The sequence below is a fragment of the Camelina sativa genome, chromosome 4 (genome assembly GCF_000633955.1).
Source record: "Camelina sativa cultivar DH55 chromosome 4, Cs, whole genome shotgun sequence".
Classification (NCBI taxonomy): Eukaryota; Viridiplantae; Streptophyta; class Magnoliopsida; order Brassicales; family Brassicaceae; genus Camelina; species Camelina sativa.
In genome coordinates, this window is record NC_025688.1 from 29,673,287 (window position 1) to 29,689,814 (window position 16,528).

A 16,528-nucleotide genomic window follows, 5' to 3' on the forward strand; every position below is an offset into this window, starting at 1 on the left:
CTGAAACTGCTTGGGAAGAAGTAAGCTTACTTTATAACTTCTTTTTGTCATTTCACCTGGTCTTCTGTAAAGTTCCAGACTCCTGAAGGTGTATTCTCTTTATTTTTTTACTTGGCAGCTGTCAGACGATCTTGGTTTTAGCTTAAGGAAGCTTCTAGATCTCTCTGATGATCCCTTGTGGACAACTGGATGGATTTATGTTAGGGTTCAAAACCAACTTGCATTTGTATATAACGGTTAGTTTTGAGTATACTTTCACCTTGTGCATACTTCTCTGGATTTCTGAGTATTTATCGTCAATCCTGGGGTTGCAGGTCAGGTTGTTGTCGACACTTCCTTACCTCTTAAAAGTCATGATTATAGCCACATCATTAGCGTTAAACCGCTTGCTGTAGCTGCAACGGGAAAAGCTCAGTTTACGGTTAAAGGCATCAATCTCCGTCGACGTGGCACAAGGTTTTGTTTTCTTTAGAATTTTGGCTTTTCTTGTCTTCTTTTTCTTCTTCCTTGACGCCTAATTGTCTTTCAATCTTTTTCACAGGTTACTTTGTGCTGTAGAAGGAAAATACTTGATTCAGGAAACAGCACACGAGGAGGAGGATGATCTCAAGGAGAATAATGGGAATGTTGAGTGTGTCAACTTTTCTTGTGATATCCCTATAACTAGTGGTCGAGGATTCATGGAGGTGAGCACTTTCTGTATTTCTACTCTGGTCATTGATTCATGTTTATTCATGAGACTCATAGCTTGCTTGATGATTGTTCCAGATTGAAGACCAAGGACTCAGCAGCAGCTTCTTCCCTTTCTTAGTGGTTGAAGACGATGATGTTTGTTCTGAAATCCGTATACTTGAAACCACTTTAGAGTTCACTGGAACTGATTCTGCTAAGGAAGCTATGGACTTCATTCATGAAATCGGTTGGCTTCTTCACAGAAGTAAGCTTGGGGAATCAGATCCAAATCCAGACGTTTTCCCATTAATACGATTCCAGTGGCTAATCGAGTTCTCAGTGGATCGAGAGTGGTGTGCTGTGATCAGAAAGCTATTAAACATGTTCTTTGATGGAGCTGTTGGTGATTTTTCTTCCTCGTCGAATGCCACACTATCTGAATTGTGCCTTCTTCACAGAGCCGTGAGGAAAAACTCTAGGCCCTTGGTTGAAATGCTTTTGAGATACGTTCCAAAGCAGCAAAGGAACAGCTTGTTTAGACCCGATGCTGCTGGTCCAGCCGGTTTAACACCTCTTCATATTGCAGCCGGTAAAGACGGTTCAGAAGATGTGTTGGATGCCCTAACAGAAGACCCTGCAATGGTGACTTTTATTTTCCCTCCTTTTTTTTCGGTCATGAAATTTGGTTCTCTGAGCTAAACGCTTATCTTTTTGCATCTGTTTCAGGTGGGGATTAAAGCGTGGAAGACATCTCGAGACAGCACAGGCTTCACACCAGAAGACTATGCACGCTTACGCGGCCACTTCTCATACATCCACTTGATTCAACGCAAGATCAATAAAAAGTCAGCAACTGAAGATCACGTTGTGGTCAACATCCCTGTTTCTTTCGCAGACAGAGAGCAGAAAGAACCAAAGTCAGGTCCAGTGACTTCCGCCTTGGAGATCACACAGATTAACGAGCTTCCATGCAAGCTCTGTGACCATAAACTGGTGTATGGGACAGCACGTAGGTCTGTAGCGTACAGACCGGCTATGTTGTCGATGGTGGCGATTGCTGCTGTGTGCGTCTGCGTGGCACTTCTCTTCAAGAGTTGTCCGGAAGTACTCTATGTGTTTCAACCGTTCAGGTGGGAGTTATTGGACTATGGAACAAGCTAAGTCTACTTTGAAGAATATAAATATTACTTATATAAACCCATAAAGGCGTGATTTCTATATGTTGTAACTATATGAGTATAATAAGATATATAGANTATTTTCCCTCCTTTTTTTTCGGTCATGAAATTTGGTTCTCTGAGCTAAACGCTTATCTTTTTGCATCTGTTTCAGGTGGGGATTAAAGCGTGGAAGACATCTCGAGACAGCACAGGCTTCACACCAGAAGACTATGCACGCTTACGCGGCCACTTCTCATACATCCACTTGATTCAACGCAAGATCAATAAAAAGTCAGCAACTGAAGATCACGTTGTGGTCAACATCCCTGTTTCTTTCGCAGACAGAGAGCAGAAAGAACCAAAGTCAGGTCCAGTGACTTCCGCCTTGGAGATCACACAGATTAACCAGCTTCCATGCAAGCTCTGTGACCATAAACTGGTGTATGGGACAGCACGTAGGTCTGTAGCGTACAGACCGGCTATGTTGTCGATGGTGGCGATTGCTGCTGTGTGCGTCTGCGTGGCACTTCTCTTCAAGAGTTGTCCGGAAGTACTCTATGTGTTTCAACCGTTCAGGTGGGAGTTATTGGACTATGGAACAAGCTAAGTCTACTTTGAAGAATATAAATATTACTTATATAAACCCATAAAGGCGTGATTTCTATATGTTGTAACTATATGAGTATAATAAGATATATAGACATGTAGAAGATTGTTGTTGTTGTTGTGTGTAAAAGCCTCTCCTTTCTCTCTCGAACTTGAGAATCCTCTCTCTGATTAGTATATTTTTTGTTTGACAGAATAATTTGTTTCTTCTTGTAATTTAACAATGGAGACGTTCTTGTTCTAGCCTTCTCTCTTTGTTTCCGCTTTTTTTTGGTTTAACAGAACATTCTGCTAAGAAACTTGGATCCACACTTTTGAAGCTTTCGGTGCATAATAACGTACTTCACAAATTCATTTATGACTTGGGAGCCCATTCCAACGCTTTCATGACTTCTTCATTGTCTGGTACATCTAATGCAATGCAGAGCAGAAGCTCTAAAGCTGGAATCCGAATCTCACAACCAAGGTAACATAGGTCAACAAGTTTCCTTGCTCCTCCAGCTTCTACTACTGCTTTTGAATGATCTTTGTGCAAGTAATTACACGGGGTAACGAATTTAGTGACTGCTACAACTGCTTCTTTTAAAACCTTGGAATCTTGATGGCCAAGGAGCTTCACTAATTTCTCAACCATTAGTGTATCAGACGCTCGAAATGCTCGTGCAAGGCTCCCAATTAATCTGATGTATGGTATAAGTAGAACCGTATCTCCATTTTCTTCAATGAGTTTATGAATCTGATTAACGATGGCCTTGAAAACGAGAGATTTGAAGTTAAAAGCTGAACGTCTCAAGCCATAGTTTTGCTCTGCCACAGCAGTGATCTCTAGTAATATCATCACAGAGTTGTATTTAACTTCTCTGTCTTCTATCTGAATCAAATCTGCAAAACGCAAGAACCTTTTTGAATCGGTGATGCTTTTGCAGATAGTAGAATTTCCTTTGGCCAGCTCACTCAGAGCTTTTGCTGCCATTGCCTTCACGTGCGAGGAGCCTTCCAGCTCCGGAGTCTTCCCAGCCACCAAAAGGCTTAACAGGAGCTGAATCACGTCGTATTGTGCAAAAACGTTTTGGCTCTCGGGGAAGCTCTCAACCAACACTGATATGGTACAAGCCACCTCTGCTTGAGCCCTCATCGACCCGTGTTTCAGAATCTTAACGAATACGGAACACAATCCATTCCGGATCATGATCTCTGCGTATCTAGGGTTCTCACTGGCCAGTGTTCTCATCGACGTAGCTGCTTCACAGGACTCATCAGTTGTTCCCGTGTAGAGAATCGCCATAAGTTCGTAGACCATGAACAGGATTGGGTCGTTCATGGCGGATGCTGGGAGACCAAGCAACTCTCGTTCACCATCTTCCGGAGGAGTGGAGACTTTGAGAAGCCACAAGACATCACTGATGGATCTTTCAAGCCCAGTCAGCATCTCTGGGAAAGTGGAAACGCGGACGATTAACAAGACACGATTCCTTAGTTTTGGCGTGCACTTGTTGAACAAAGAGAGAGACTTGTGAAGCACAGTCTCTGCTTTCGAGATGACGTAGTGGGTCGGAAATTCGCAGAGGTTGGAGCTAGCGTTAAACGTCTTCTCAAGCAGTTCTAAGAGCTTCTGTACCTTGATCTTGACCTCGTCGCACTCCTTCTTGAAGATGGTTGCTTCGTCCGCTGCTTTGATCACTTGAACTCCTAGATCATTCGCGGAGATAAGGATAGGCTCCACTATCTCCGACATGGATAAGAAATTGAGTGAGAACAAAGAATGTGTTGGATATAAGTTTTATCTTTCAAGAACAGAGAAGAAATTAAGATGTCTTTCTTTCCTCTGGCTCAAGTAAAATATCTCTTTCTGATGAGGTAGAAGAAACCAAGAAACTTCTTGTCCCTTCCTATTTGTTTAATTGTTTTACACCATTCAAAGATTCAACGGTCAATGATTATCTTGTTTAAAATTAGAAGGATCACCAGATGACAAACAATATCAGAAACAAAGAGTACATTACATGATAATAATAATTTAAAGAACACAAACCAGACTGAGACTGAAAACCACAAACGATTTCAGAGTTTCAAACAAGATAAAACGTAGTTTAAACGATAAGCAGACTGTCTTAAGTCTTGTCTGCCTTAAGAGGCTTAACAACCTCCCAGGTAAAGTCAGGATCTTCCCTACCAAAGTGTCCGTATGCTGCAGTCTTCAAGAACCTCCCATTGCCACCTCTCGTGAGGTCAAGGTTAATGGTCATCATGCCTGGCCTGAAATCGAAGTTCTCCTTCACAATCTTGAGAATCTCCTTGTCTGGAATCTTGCCAGTTCCATATGTATCAACAAATACAGACAATGGCTCGGGGACACCAATGGCGTAAGAGACCTGAACAAGCGCCCTGCGTGCTAGGTCGCTGGCTACAATGCTCTTGGCTGCCTGTCTAGCTATGTAAGCACCGCTTCTATCCACTTTCGATGGGTCTTTCCCCGAGAATGCACCACCACCGTGAGCTCCCCAACCACCGTAAGTGTCAATGATGATCTTGCGTCCAGTAAGACCAGCGTCCCCGTGTGGCCCACCAATGACAAATCTGCCAGATGGGTTAAGGTGAAAGATGGTTTTCTCGTCGAGGTACTTCTCGGGAATCACAGGCTTGATGACATGCTCCTTGAGGTCACGGGCGATCTCATCGTTGGTGACAGTCTCATCGTGTTGGGTAGAGATAAGAACAGTGTGAACACGGACAGGGACCATAGCGCCGTTCTCATTGTAGTACTCAACAGTGACTTGAGTCTTCCCATCAGGTCTAACCCAAGGGCAATTACCGTTCTTCCTGACCTCAGTGAGACGAGCACCGAGCTTGGTGGCCAAAACATGACTCAAAGGCATAAGCTCAGGAGTCTCATCAGTGGCGTACCCAAACATGTGACCTTGATCACCAGCACCAATCTCTTCAGGGCGTTTGGTGAAGTGACCATGAACACCCTGAGCAATGTCAGGGCTTTGCTCCTCAATGTTGACAAGAACTTTGCAGTTGTCAGCATCAAGACCAACATCGGCGGAGACGAAACCAATGGCACGGCAAGTGTCACGGACGATCTTCTCGTAGTCAACTTTAGCCTTAGTGGTGATCTCTCCAAAAACCATGACCATGTTGGTTTTGGTACAAGTCTCACATGCAACTTTGCTCTCAGGGTCTTGCTCGAGGCAAGCGTCAAGGACTGCATCTGAAACCTGGTCGCAGAGTTTGTCTGGGTGTCCCTCGTTCACAGACTCGGATGTAAATAGAAACGATTCCATAGCTTACAAGCCTGCCACCACAAAGATCATCATCACAAGAATGATTCAAAAACAATCCAATTTACGCACTTTATAATACTTCCAATTAAAAAAATAATCGAACTACTAAATCAAAAAGAGGAGTCGTAACTAGTAAAATTTTGCATTGAAAAAACGAATCAAGGAATTAAAAAAAAAAAAAAAACCTAATTTTTGCATTAGATTAGATTTAACAGAGAATCTATCTATTGGAAAAAGTGTAAATTAACGTCTAGTGGAAAGGTACAGTAGAATAATAAAATTTAGAGTGTAAGCCTTAAGAAAAAATCAAAGATCAGTGACTTCAAAGTGGAAACAGAGACCAAAAAAATCTAAAAACGAAGAGAGAGAGAGATCAAAGTATAAAACACAGATCTGGATAAAAAAAAAAGGGTGAGAAAGAGAGAAGAAGACCTATGGGGAGAGAGAGAGGAAGAGCAAATCTGGGAAGCAGCCGACACACAGAGCAAGAAGCAGAAGCAGAAGCACAAAGCACAGGACAGACACAACCCTTTGACGCCACTGCACGTCTTCCTTTTATACAACCCTTTTTTTTCTCTCTCTTTGGTTTTTTTTTACCTTAAGTGTAACTGGTTACTGGCTGAATCGGTCGGATGGATATTTTCTAGTGGAATTCTATTTCCATTTTAATTATCCAAACCAAAATCATGTACTTTGTGTATTAGTTAATTTAATTTAATTTTATTGTAATTCGTTGAATAATTTCTAAATCATAGTTTTAATTCTTCGTGTAATTCATTTTTTTTTTTAAATAATAAAAAGCTCCAAAAGAAGCAGATTGTTATTGGTTGGATTTGTGAATCTACTGAAATTACTTATGCTTCTGGTGAATCCCAGTCGTTGGATGCAACAACTCAACGGTTGAGATCTGCGGTAGTTGGTGATAGAGAATGACATTTACCAATTCCTTCTTATTTGCATCTCTTTTTTTTTTTGGGGACTACCGGTGCGGTCAATCACCAACCCCCCAGCCGGTTTTTTCAGCTTGACGGCATAGAATGATTAACCCATGAGTCAGCACGTCACACCAATAAACAAAATAAGTACTAGTATCTTTTTCGCCTAACCACCAACCAAACCGTATCCTAAACCGAATATGTTGTGAATAACCCGGGAATTTGACATTGAACCATGTCGTTGTGACATACAGGGCATACGGTTGGTGTGATTACTTTGATTAGTGGGGTTTTTAGCTCACCAGTCACCACATAATCATGACTTAATTCAAGTCTCAATTTATAGCTCACCGTTTTTATAGATCCAAAAATTATGATATTTTTCTTTAATGTAGCAAGTATAACAAGATTAAGGCTTCAATTGACCAAAATTTAGGAAAAGAACGAGAAGGAATATCACATTCCTCTCTATTCCACAACTTTTTTACCATTTAAAAGTAATATTTTTTCTCCTACATTCATCTATATTCTTAAAAAAATAAGGAACAATAGAACAAAAATGTTCCTCCTCAAAATTGATGTGGAACAAAAAAAAACAAATATTCAAACTCGTTTTTTATTTTAAAATAAATAAAAAAATATGTTTATTAATAAAATTTCAATTTTGTAATATAAAAACTTTCATATTTTCACAATATATTGACAAAAAAAATATTTTTGATAGGAATTTTATGCTAAACTAATCTTAAGGCTCTATTTGAAAAATTTATTATATATACATTAGAATAATATTAGTATTACAATTGAAATTAAATTTATTTAATATTTAATATATTTTAAAAATATTTTTATTGTTTGTTTACCAATTACTATTTTGTTTATTCTCTGCAGATTTTCATTTTATTCCTCAAAAACTGTTTATTCCATTCCGCATTATTCTTTTTATTCTTTTTCTTTTTTGTTCTTCTAATGGTTACCATTCCGCATTGTTCTTTTTATTACTTTTCTTGAACCGATCCAAATCCAATACATAAAATGTAACAAGATACATAACCTTGGCATTACATCAAAAGACACAACACTTCTAAGTTTATGATCCTTAGACTGGGTTCACATGTGCAAAATCATTTCCTACTACCACCTCGTTTCTAACTTATATTTCCCGCAAAAGGCCATCATTTGTCCATCTTCCTGAGAGAGCAAAAGACAAAAGGATTTCTGTTACTAGATAAAGAGTTTTGCACTTCCTCTTCGCCAAGCACCGCGAAGTGGCAATCCACCAGGAGAGTTCTGGCTCCTTTTGGGGTTCTCGTTCTTTGATTCTGGTTCAGGCTCCGGGTTAGAATTCCTAATATCTAGTACTGCTGCCATTGATTTCTCGCCTAGACGTGTTCTCAGAAACTTCGAAGTTTTCTTACGTTGGTTGTCTGTGTTACCTCCTAATCCCACCCCAGCAGATGAAGAATTCACTTTTGTTTTGCCTTTATCTGGGCGGTATGCATCCTTGTCTTTGTCTTCATCCTGAGACTTGTCAGATAATTGCAACTTCCTCATTGTATCCACAAACCTATCTCCCTTGGAGTCACTGCTACTTTCAACCTTCACAGCTTTCCCTTTATTTCCTCCTCTCAAACACGCATTGTGGGTATCAATGAGTTCCTTCTGCCTCTGAGGGTCAGGGCATAATCTAGCCAAGTCTACAACTAAGTAAGACAAACCATAACCATTCACATATTCCAAGTAAGTTCTTGCATCGATGGTACCATGACGATACTTTCCTGATGTATCCTTGAAGGCCATGAATAACTCTTCGTCGTGTCCAAGGCTGGCACGTATTTTTTCAACCAAACTTTTATTGTCAGGCTGTACATCAGAAGAAACACCTTGTGCTACTAGGATGTTCGCTGCATTTCCATTGGTGGATGGTGACCTGCGATTCTGCGCAGCGGAAATTGGAGAATTGGAATGAGAATGCTGCTCCAGTGACCTTGTATTAGACATTTTAGGGGTTGAAGACAAGTGATGGTTATTCCTTTTTGCATTGCCAGAACTCGGCGAAGAACCAGATGAGCAGCCACCAACTGTGGTATGTTCATTACGAGCATCCTGTGGAATTGCAGAAGCAAGTGTTCTAGTCATTTCAACTCTTCCATGGTTCCTAGAATGGGACTGAGCAGAAGCACCAGAAGATTGTACACTGCTTGTAATCGATGCTTGTGTCGGGCGTCGATTTAACGCTGGCCAAGCTCGAGAAGAACCAGAAGTTGCACTTCTATTTGTTTGATGTCTTAGACGAGTAGTCATGGTGTTACCAAGTAAACTCTCTGAGTTCTGTCCAAACCTTGTTGGGCCTCGGTTTGCTTGCACAGAGAGTGGAGGAAAAGAATATTCTCCAAGACGTGAACCTCCAGAGCTCCCCACATGTTGAAGATGAGTACTACCTTCGTTAATGGCATAAGATGCTTGAGATTCCAGAGCTGCAAAACTAGGCTCGCGATAGGATGATCGGCGTCTTCGACGGTGACTGTTTTGGTATTGGAAACTGGATTGTATCTGAAACAGAACCATATATTAAAACAATCAAGCAAACCAAAAGATAGAAAACAGAAAGAACTTAGCAAAAGTTGTAGTCTGAAAATGATACATGCCTGTAGTGCTGTGCTTTGTTGAGACCGAGACATTCTACTACCTCCATGATCAATAGAATTATGCCTCTACAAACAAATGCAAGTGATCCTTTAAGCATCGTTGTGTGTCAACATAGAGAAAAGCATAACAAACAGTGATAATAAAAGAAAAGTTGTTTACTTTCAACTCAGCTTCGAATTGGAAAACCACGAACTTCTTAGCAAGGCAGGTTTCGTCTTCACATAGGAAATGGTCAGTTCGGAAATGAACCTGTAGCAAAAACAAGTGAGGAACATAAACCGTCAAGGAGTCAGAACCCAATGCAGCAACAACATAACATAAGATAACATCCATACCTCCAAATTATCATAGTTGCCATAATATTCATATTGTCCCGGCTTCAGCCTGCATAGCCAAATTGAAGCAAATGAAATCATTTCGAGGTCAATTAAATTCATAACTCTCGCAAATACAAATTTCATTTACCTTTGGCATATATGACAAGTGTAGTGCTCTCTAGACATATGAGTGTACAGCTCATTATCACCATAGAATGGACGCTTACAGAACTCACACATAGGATGACCAGTGAAACCTCCTCTTTCACTCTCATTACCATCCACTTCCGAGTCACCACTACTTATATGCTGATTCAGCTGTGCCTTAGTAAACAACTTCTGCTCACAAATGAATACCTGTCAAAACAAAAAGCATTAAACTTTATCATGAGAAATCGTTAAGCAGAGAGATATCTTTACACCTAATAAGAGGTTTTTTAATTTCAGGATCCTGACCTTACGACCTACAAGACATAAACTGCACATATGCAACTTGTGCTGATGGTTCAAATGATCTTTCAACTGCTCAACGCTCTTAAACCGCAGACGATGTTTAGGTCCTTTCTTTGGTTGGACCTTCTTTGTCTCGTCACAGGAAGTACAAGAGAGTCTGCACATTGCCTTAACCTTGATGTACTGATTCAAGTCATCAAAGAAAACTTTGGTTTCTTCATGATACCAGAAAGATCCTACACGACCTTCCTTTGGTACTGATGGAAACGTAGTCGAGAAATCACTAATCGTCTTGGTATAATCATCACCCAAAGCCTGGCAAAAAATGTGACCCCAAGAGATTCCAAGCAGCAAAGTTACAAACTTTTAGTGACAGATTTAAAAAAAGGGAGAAAAGAAAAAAAAAAAAAAAACTAACCTTTGTAACGAAGACGATGGGGCATTCGGTTTTGCAGATACAACAGCGAGTATCACTGAAAATGAAGCGAAGACGAACGACGCAAGTTGAGCAAACCTCTCTGTGACCACAAGATCCGTAAGCAACCCATTCGAGACTCTCCGCGCAAACGGCGCAACTATCATCCATGAATTTGAATACACTCACTCTCACTACTCTACACCTGTGTTTTTGTTTTGGTCTCCTTTCCTTTGATGAAATCACCGCTGTGACTGTGAGAAACCCAGAAAACACCACCAGGGAGAGAGAGAGAGAGATTGCTGAGAAAAAAAAAAGTAAATAAAGAGACTAAAGACAAACACATGTCGTATAAATACATATTACTATTAAGAAGAGAACAACAGCTTGGGGTTGTAGCTCAAATGGTAGAGCGCTCGCTTTGCATGCGAGAGGCACGGGGTTCGATCCCCCGCAGCTCCAAATTCTTTTTTAAAAAACCACGACTTTCTCAGGCCCAATAGATAATTCAACCTAAGCCCAAATTTGCTTAATGTAAGACCCATTTACGTTTTTTTCAGAAGAAGGGTAAATAGGTAATTTAAAAAGCGAACTCCTCCAAAAAAAAAAAACCCTAGTTTCTCACACCCTTTATTTCATTTCACCACATACAAAGCATTAGAAACTTTTCTTCCGCCGTTTGGCTAAAAAAGCGAGAGAAGCAAAAAGAAAGATGCAGATCTTCGTGAAAACCCTAACGGGGAAGACGATCACACTCGAGGTGGAGTCATCTGACACCATCGACAATGTGAAGGCGAAGATCCAAGACAAGGAAGGAATCCCACCGGACCAGCAGCGATTGATTTTCGCCGGAAAGCAGCTCGAGGACGGAAGAACCTTAGCGGACTACAACATCCAGAAGGAATCAACGCTTCACCTTGTCCTTCGTCTACGTGGTGGTGCCAAGAAGAGGAAGAAGAAGACCTACACCAAACCTAAGAAGATCAAGCACAAGCACAGGAAGGTCAAGCTCGCTGTTCTCCAGTTCTACAAGGTTGATGGCTCTGGCAAGGTTCAGCGTCTGAGGAAGGAGTGCCCTAACGCTACCTGTGGTGCTGGGACTTTCATGGCTAGCCATTTCGACCGTCACTACTGTGGTAAGTGTGGTCTCACTTACGTTTACCAGAAAGAAGGAGCTCAGGAATGAATTTGAATTTATCATCTCTCTCTCTCTCTCTCTCTCTCTTATTCCTATCTTTTGAATTCGATACTGCTTTTTTTATTTTATTTTGGAACTGTGTTTTTTTTTGTTGTTATGGATCTTATGTTGAACATCTTTGGTTCTGAATTTCATATCTAGGTCTTTTGTTATGGATATTATGCTCTCTCTCTCTCTCTCTCTAATTCTGTACTGTTATTCAAATTGCTTTCAAATCTTATTCCGTGATTGATCATACAATCAAATCTTCAGATTACAGATATTGCTGTGTTTGGTTTTATGAATAGATTAGGATTATATGATTTTACAAAAGCATTTGGGAATAGATAGGTGAAGCATGAGTTCTTGGCTATTACGATTGCTGCATAAGCTCCATAGCAAGGGATGTGAATAATTGCCATACACAAGTACCTGAGATTATGTTTTTGATGTTAGTTTATTTGTACAGTTCACAAACTTTGAAACGTTTATAAGATAACTTGATTAGATAAGATTGTGGAAGGTGAATACCATATTGGAGCCCATGGTCTATCGAGCTCGAGGAATGGATATGGCCACCTGAGAATAATAGATTGTTTACATTATGTATCTTATAAATTGCTTTGCTTTGTTTAGATTAAGATTGGTTGCGATAAATGTGGTTATAGTTCAATGCTTACCAAGTGAAGCCACATGCGTGGATTATCCATTGCAAAACAACGTAGAGACAACTCCATAGAACGAAATATCCAATTCTAAACCAAGGGAAGGGCTGAAACCAGAACAAAACGATTATGACAGGCTCTTTTCTTAATATCGCTCGTTGAATTGGTTAATGTTAGCCTTGCTTACAAGGCTATTGAGAACTGTTTCAAGCAGGAGAAAGCCTGCATTTGCCGTGTGCATGCAAATCATCAACTGGTCAAGCATACATACATCTGATTAGTTGTTTGGTGCTTTAGTAGTCGACTTTTTAATCAGAGGCTGAAATGCTCTTACTGTGTTTAACCCGAAGTGAGCATTTGAGAGGTTAGGAACTATAACTAGCCAAAACACAATGTCCGTCATCACTACAGCCCCTGCACATGTCTGCAACACAAACAAGACGCATGAATTATTTCGTATGAATGTTGTATAATGCAAAATCTTAAACACAGCACTAACCTGAAAAATTGTCTGCATGAAATAACCATAAACCCCTAATCTTTGCCTGAATTCAACTCCGACCTTTTCTACAACCGCATCTTCACCAGTTTCCAGTGTTAGCTCCTTATTAGAATATATCAAGCAACCATATACCGAAGCTACAATACCCATCTGCAGAAAAACTTATGAGCTGCCTTAAGCAAAAGTCCGGATTTATATATGTAACACTCTCTTATTCAGAAAGTGTTAAGCTGTTACGACGTACCGCAAAGTAGATGATCACAAGCATGAAAGTCCATCTGTCACAAAACCAAGTAACATTAGTCAACGAATGAACAACAATCAGACTTTTGGGTTATAACACTAAAAGAAGAAGTTTCACTCTGTGTAGTAGACGAAGATGCTTGCGTCCCACTTGATGACGTCCCAAGCCAGTAAAGCAGCCATGGAGAGAAAAGAGGTGGAACGAGTGAAGAGAAGCCATCCTGGATGCAACCTTCTCCAGCAACTGGTCCACAACCGAGCCGAACCAAGCCCCTTCGATCTATGCAGTAGTAAAAAGCTATAGTAGGCCGTATCATCAATTCCTAAGCAGCCTCGTTCTCTTCGCAATAGAAACCACAAGGACGCCACGATCGCAGCTGCGACTATCGCAAAGCAGATAAAGTCATACCAGTAAACGATCAGTGCCATGATTTGCTAATTATTATAGAAGGAAATTAGTAGGTTAGTCTCTTTGGAAGAGTAATATTGTTTATGCATGGAGTGGAGTTTTTGGCAGGTGGGCTTCTTTTTTGAAGCGAAACGACCAGCTGTTGTGATCGTTTGTTACTCGTGTTAATTGACAATTAGATAAAAATAAGGACGCATGAGCATATTCATGATTTTATATATATATAAAGCAAAATCCAAAAAAGAAAACAAGGCTAAAACTATGTAAAATGTATTGTTTTCACTTGATTTATCAAAAATTACTATCTTAATTACATAACTAATTGCTTATTGTATATTTTCTTCATCTTTTTATAAATGCTTATATATATACCACATTTTCTCAATAATGCAAAACTCACCATTTTTATTCATTAAAGCAGCTTTAACTTTTAATTATGGCTTAACAACACTATAACCACCATCGACCGCAAAATTCTGACCGCTTACGTAAGCCGAATCATCAGAAGCCAAAAACAGAGCAACTTGTGCAACGTGGCTAGCTTTAAGCACCACGCCCTTGAGAATCCCCTTGTTTTCAAAATACTCCTCCACCTGCCTCGCCATCTCCTCGTCGTGGCTAGTCATCGGCGTGGCCACCGCGTACGGTGCAACTCCATTTACTCTAATCCCGTACTTCCCCAAATCTCCACATGCTGATCTAATCAGGCCGAGAAGCGCGTGTTTAGAAGCAGTGTACCCGTGAGGTCCCAAACCACCTATCTCCGACGTTATGCTGGTCGTACATACGATTGAACCACGCGTGCCTTTATCCACCATGGCTCGTGCCGCATGTTTGATAAACGCAGCAGCGCCACGAACGTTGACCGCCATTGTGAGGTCAAACCGTTCGATGTCAAAGTCGAGGAAGCTTTCCAGCGGTTCCAATATGCCGGCGTTACTAAACAGAACGTCTAACTTTCCGTGTTTTTCGACGGTGAAGTTGACGGCGTTCTCCACCTCCGCTTCGTTTGTAACATCGCAACGGTAAAAAGTTGCTTTGTCTTTGCCGATTGAAACGACTACGTTTTGACCTAGCTCTTCTTGTACATCAACGATTACCACTTTAGCACCGTGGTCCGTGAACAGCCTAGCCGCTTCGGCTCCAATCCCGCTAGCTCCACCTGTTATAATTACGATCTTACCATCCAATCTTCTGCATGGATAAGCAAATGAATTAATCAACAACATTGTACGTATGCAAATATTCACAATCCCGTGTATACGTAGATGAAGCACACTTGCCTGAGTCCCGACATTGTTGGGGATAACAAAAGATTTATATAAGACGCGCGGTAATATAATGTCGAGCCGAGTATATATATGTGATTTATAACCAAGAGTTGCATTACACAGTTCATTGCTTGTCACCTCTTTGCTCAATATTTTATTTTCTTTTGTGGTCGATAACTTGAACACATTTTATAACAGCGTGGTGACATTTGTGGAAACTACAAACCGACCACCTGGCTCGTTGTCCTACTTAATACTTAAAACTATAAACTCCATTCACCCGCATTAATATACTATAACCTCGCTCCTCACATCGCTCTTTCACTTCGAGTGATGTTAAGTAAGAAACTACGTACAGAAAACCTATTTCACTGTTTTTTTTGTTTTGAATATAATGTTAAATTAGATTCAAGAAAAATAAAACGTTTTTACAATGCAAATGCAATGTCGTTTGTTTACAAAACCGTTTCTAAAATATGGTTGCTAATCTTAATAGAGACGTGCGGCGAACCATGTTGAATTAATCTAAAGAATTTGCAACTCATTAATCTGAAGAATTTAATTATATTTCATGCATTATTCTTATTTCTCCAGTTATATGAGTCAGAAGTCTTTTTACTCTGTATCCGATTAACCAGAGACAGCATACTTTGTGTGTGATTACTACATAAACACAGATCAACAGAAACGAACACAAACACTCTAAATAAGATATGCAAGACTTATACTAACATCAAAGAAGACATTGTTGTGGGTTGCATATTAATATGATAATTAGGTCCGATAGCTTCAAACCTCTTGAACATATATGTATAGCAGTTTCTATATTAAAATCCACGGAGCTGTATAATTAATTGAATTATATGTAGTGGTGGTCAGAATTAAGATTGAGGATTAAATGATAACAGAGAGGTAAAAAGATCGTCACGGGACCCACATAATCTTTCAAACTTTACCGTTTAGATTATTATTAGATTAATCACCGTCCGATCTCTCAACCTGATAAAATTAAATGGTCCAGATCTCTCGACCGTTCTTTCCATATTTTTCCAAATAAGAAAATACATAACCGTCGAGTTAAAAAGGAAACTTTTTTATAAGCTCTGCGAATTTCATGAGAAAATGCATTCTTTTCTAATTGTGTCTTAATTTTCACAAAGAGGCTCGCCGGTCATCTATCTCTGCGATATAAGAGAGAAAGAGCCGTTTAACATTATTAACCGAAGAAGCCGAAAAGCTCTTGGGCGAATTAAAAAAAAAAAAAAAAGATGGCGTTTTCGAAACAGTCTCGCTTCTTCTTCTTCTTCTTCTTCTAGGTATACCTTTAAGCTTCTTCTCTCTTTATTGCTGCTCCTACTTTGTTCTGCGGTTGTTGATTATAATTAACTCTTAAAAAGGTTCAAATTTTGTAGTTATGGGAATATAGAGAAGCAAAAAAACAGAGTTTGCCAGCAGTGTACAAGTACTACAGAACTGAGATTCTCTATTTGGGTGGAGAATCACGCTACTACCATCATCATCGTTGGCGAGACCAGATTCCTCAGGTTGTTTCTTCTTCTCTTGTTTTCTTTCTCCTTGGTTTATTTTTATCTTTTGGGGGAAAGCAAATTTCGATAGGAGTTAAAAGGAGGTTGTGAATTTTGATAGCAGAGTCTTCCCGTTTCTTTTGATACCGCTTTTGTTTATACGTACCCTGAAATCTAAAGGAGCTTGCTAGGTTGTGAATTTGGATGGTAAATCACTATAGCAGAGTCTTCTTGTTTTTTT

At 40.0% G+C, this 16,528-nt stretch overlaps 7 protein-coding genes and 1 non-coding gene across 8 annotated transcripts in view; 4 read left to right on the top strand and 4 right to left on the bottom strand.

Annotated features, from left to right (window-relative positions):
• Nucleotides 1-2,681, top strand: part of LOC104783295 (squamosa promoter-binding-like protein 1) — a 16,416-nt gene extending 13,735 nt beyond the window's left edge. Inside the window, exons 7-12 of the mRNA XM_010508431.2 lie at nt 119-236; nt 315-456; nt 542-686; nt 769-1,314; nt 1,399-1,918; nt 2,525-2,681. Coding sequence (XP_010506733.1) covers nt 119-236; nt 315-456; nt 542-686; nt 769-1,314; nt 1,399-1,833 — 1,386 coding nt within the window. The 3' untranslated portion in view covers nt 1,834-1,918; nt 2,525-2,681. The remainder of the gene's footprint in view (nt 1-118; nt 237-314; nt 457-541; nt 687-768; nt 1,315-1,398; nt 1,919-2,524) is intronic.
• LOC104784451 (squamosa promoter-binding-like protein 1) lies at nt 1,978-2,681 on the top strand (the record flags this gene model as incomplete). The annotated part of the gene is made up of 1 exon (XM_010509476.1): nt 1,978-2,681. A coding segment is annotated over one exon (462 nt), but the record flags the coding sequence as incomplete, so codon positions are not given.
• Nucleotides 4,391-6,269, bottom strand: LOC104783296 (S-adenosylmethionine synthase 2-like). The gene is made up of 2 exons (XM_010508432.2): nt 6,158-6,269; nt 4,391-5,736 (listed from the first exon to the last, which is right to left on the bottom strand). Exon 2 carries the CDS (start codon nt 5,723-5,725, stop codon nt 4,550-4,552), a length of 1,176 nt encoding a protein of 391 aa, XP_010506734.1. The 5' UTR covers nt 5,726-5,736; nt 6,158-6,269; the 3' UTR covers nt 4,391-4,549.
• On the bottom strand, nt 7,646-10,785 carry LOC104783297 (E3 ubiquitin-protein ligase hel2-like). Its single transcript, XM_010508433.2, has 7 exons — nt 10,498-10,785; nt 10,083-10,394; nt 9,775-9,983; nt 9,645-9,693; nt 9,469-9,558; nt 9,309-9,374; nt 7,646-9,213 (listed from the first exon to the last, which is right to left on the bottom strand). The coding sequence occupies exons 1-7, from the start codon at nt 10,663-10,665 to the stop codon at nt 7,885-7,887; spliced, it is 2,223 nt and encodes a 740-aa protein (XP_010506735.1). The 5' UTR covers nt 10,666-10,785; the 3' UTR covers nt 7,646-7,884.
• On the top strand, nt 10,884-10,956 carry TRNAA-UGC. Its single transcript has one exon. It is a non-coding gene; the product is annotated as a tRNA-Ala (tRNA).
• Nucleotides 11,127-11,848, top strand: LOC104783303 (ubiquitin-40S ribosomal protein S27a-2). Its single transcript, XM_010508440.2, has one exon. It carries the CDS (start codon nt 11,207-11,209, stop codon nt 11,678-11,680), a length of 474 nt encoding a protein of 157 aa, XP_010506742.1. The 5' UTR covers nt 11,127-11,206; the 3' UTR covers nt 11,681-11,848.
• LOC104783302 lies at nt 11,688-13,551 on the bottom strand. The gene is made up of 8 exons (XM_010508438.2): nt 13,200-13,551; nt 13,083-13,116; nt 12,836-12,988; nt 12,671-12,760; nt 12,524-12,589; nt 12,352-12,443; nt 12,203-12,250; nt 11,688-12,103 (listed from the first exon to the last, which is right to left on the bottom strand). Exons 1-8 carry the CDS (start codon nt 13,508-13,510, stop codon nt 11,941-11,943), a joined length of 957 nt encoding a protein of 318 aa, XP_010506740.1. The 5' UTR covers nt 13,511-13,551; the 3' UTR covers nt 11,688-11,940.
• LOC104783301 (short-chain dehydrogenase reductase 3c) lies at nt 13,876-14,831 on the bottom strand. The gene is made up of 2 exons (XM_010508437.2): nt 14,774-14,831; nt 13,876-14,684 (listed from the first exon to the last, which is right to left on the bottom strand). The coding sequence occupies exons 1-2, from the start codon at nt 14,785-14,787 to the stop codon at nt 13,925-13,927; spliced, it is 774 nt and encodes a 257-aa protein (XP_010506739.1). The 5' UTR covers nt 14,788-14,831; the 3' UTR covers nt 13,876-13,924.

Bases quoted from the DNA above. Each gene is read 5' to 3' on its own strand.
- LOC104783296 (XM_010508432.2), bottom strand. From the start codon at position 5,725: ATGGAATCGTTTCTATTTACATCCGAGTCTGTGAACGAGGGACACCCA.
- LOC104783297 (XM_010508433.2), bottom strand. From the start codon at position 10,665: ATGGATGATAGTTGCGCCGTTTGCGCGGAGAGTCTCGAATGGGTTGCT. The intron at 10,395-10,497 runs GTTAGTTTTTTT...ATTTTTTGCCAG, and splicing joins CCATCGTCTTCGTTACAAAG to GCTTTGGGTGATGATTATAC. The intron at 9,984-10,082 runs GTCAGGATCCTG...TTGTTTTGACAG, and splicing joins TATGTCTTGTAGGTCGTAAG to GTATTCATTTGTGAGCAGAA.
- LOC104783303 (XM_010508440.2), top strand. From the start codon at position 11,207: ATGCAGATCTTCGTGAAAACCCTAACGGGGAAGACGATCACACTCGAG.
- LOC104783302 (XM_010508438.2), bottom strand. From the start codon at position 13,510: ATGGCACTGATCGTTTACTGGTATGACTTTATCTGCTTTGCGATAGTC. The intron at 12,989-13,082 runs GTACGTCGTAAC...GTTTTTCTGCAG, and splicing joins TTGTGATCATCTACTTTGCG to ATGGGTATTGTAGCTTCGGT. The intron at 12,761-12,835 runs GTTAGTGCTGTG...TTTGTGTTGCAG, and splicing joins TCATGCAGACAATTTTTCAG to ACATGTGCAGGGGCTGTAGT.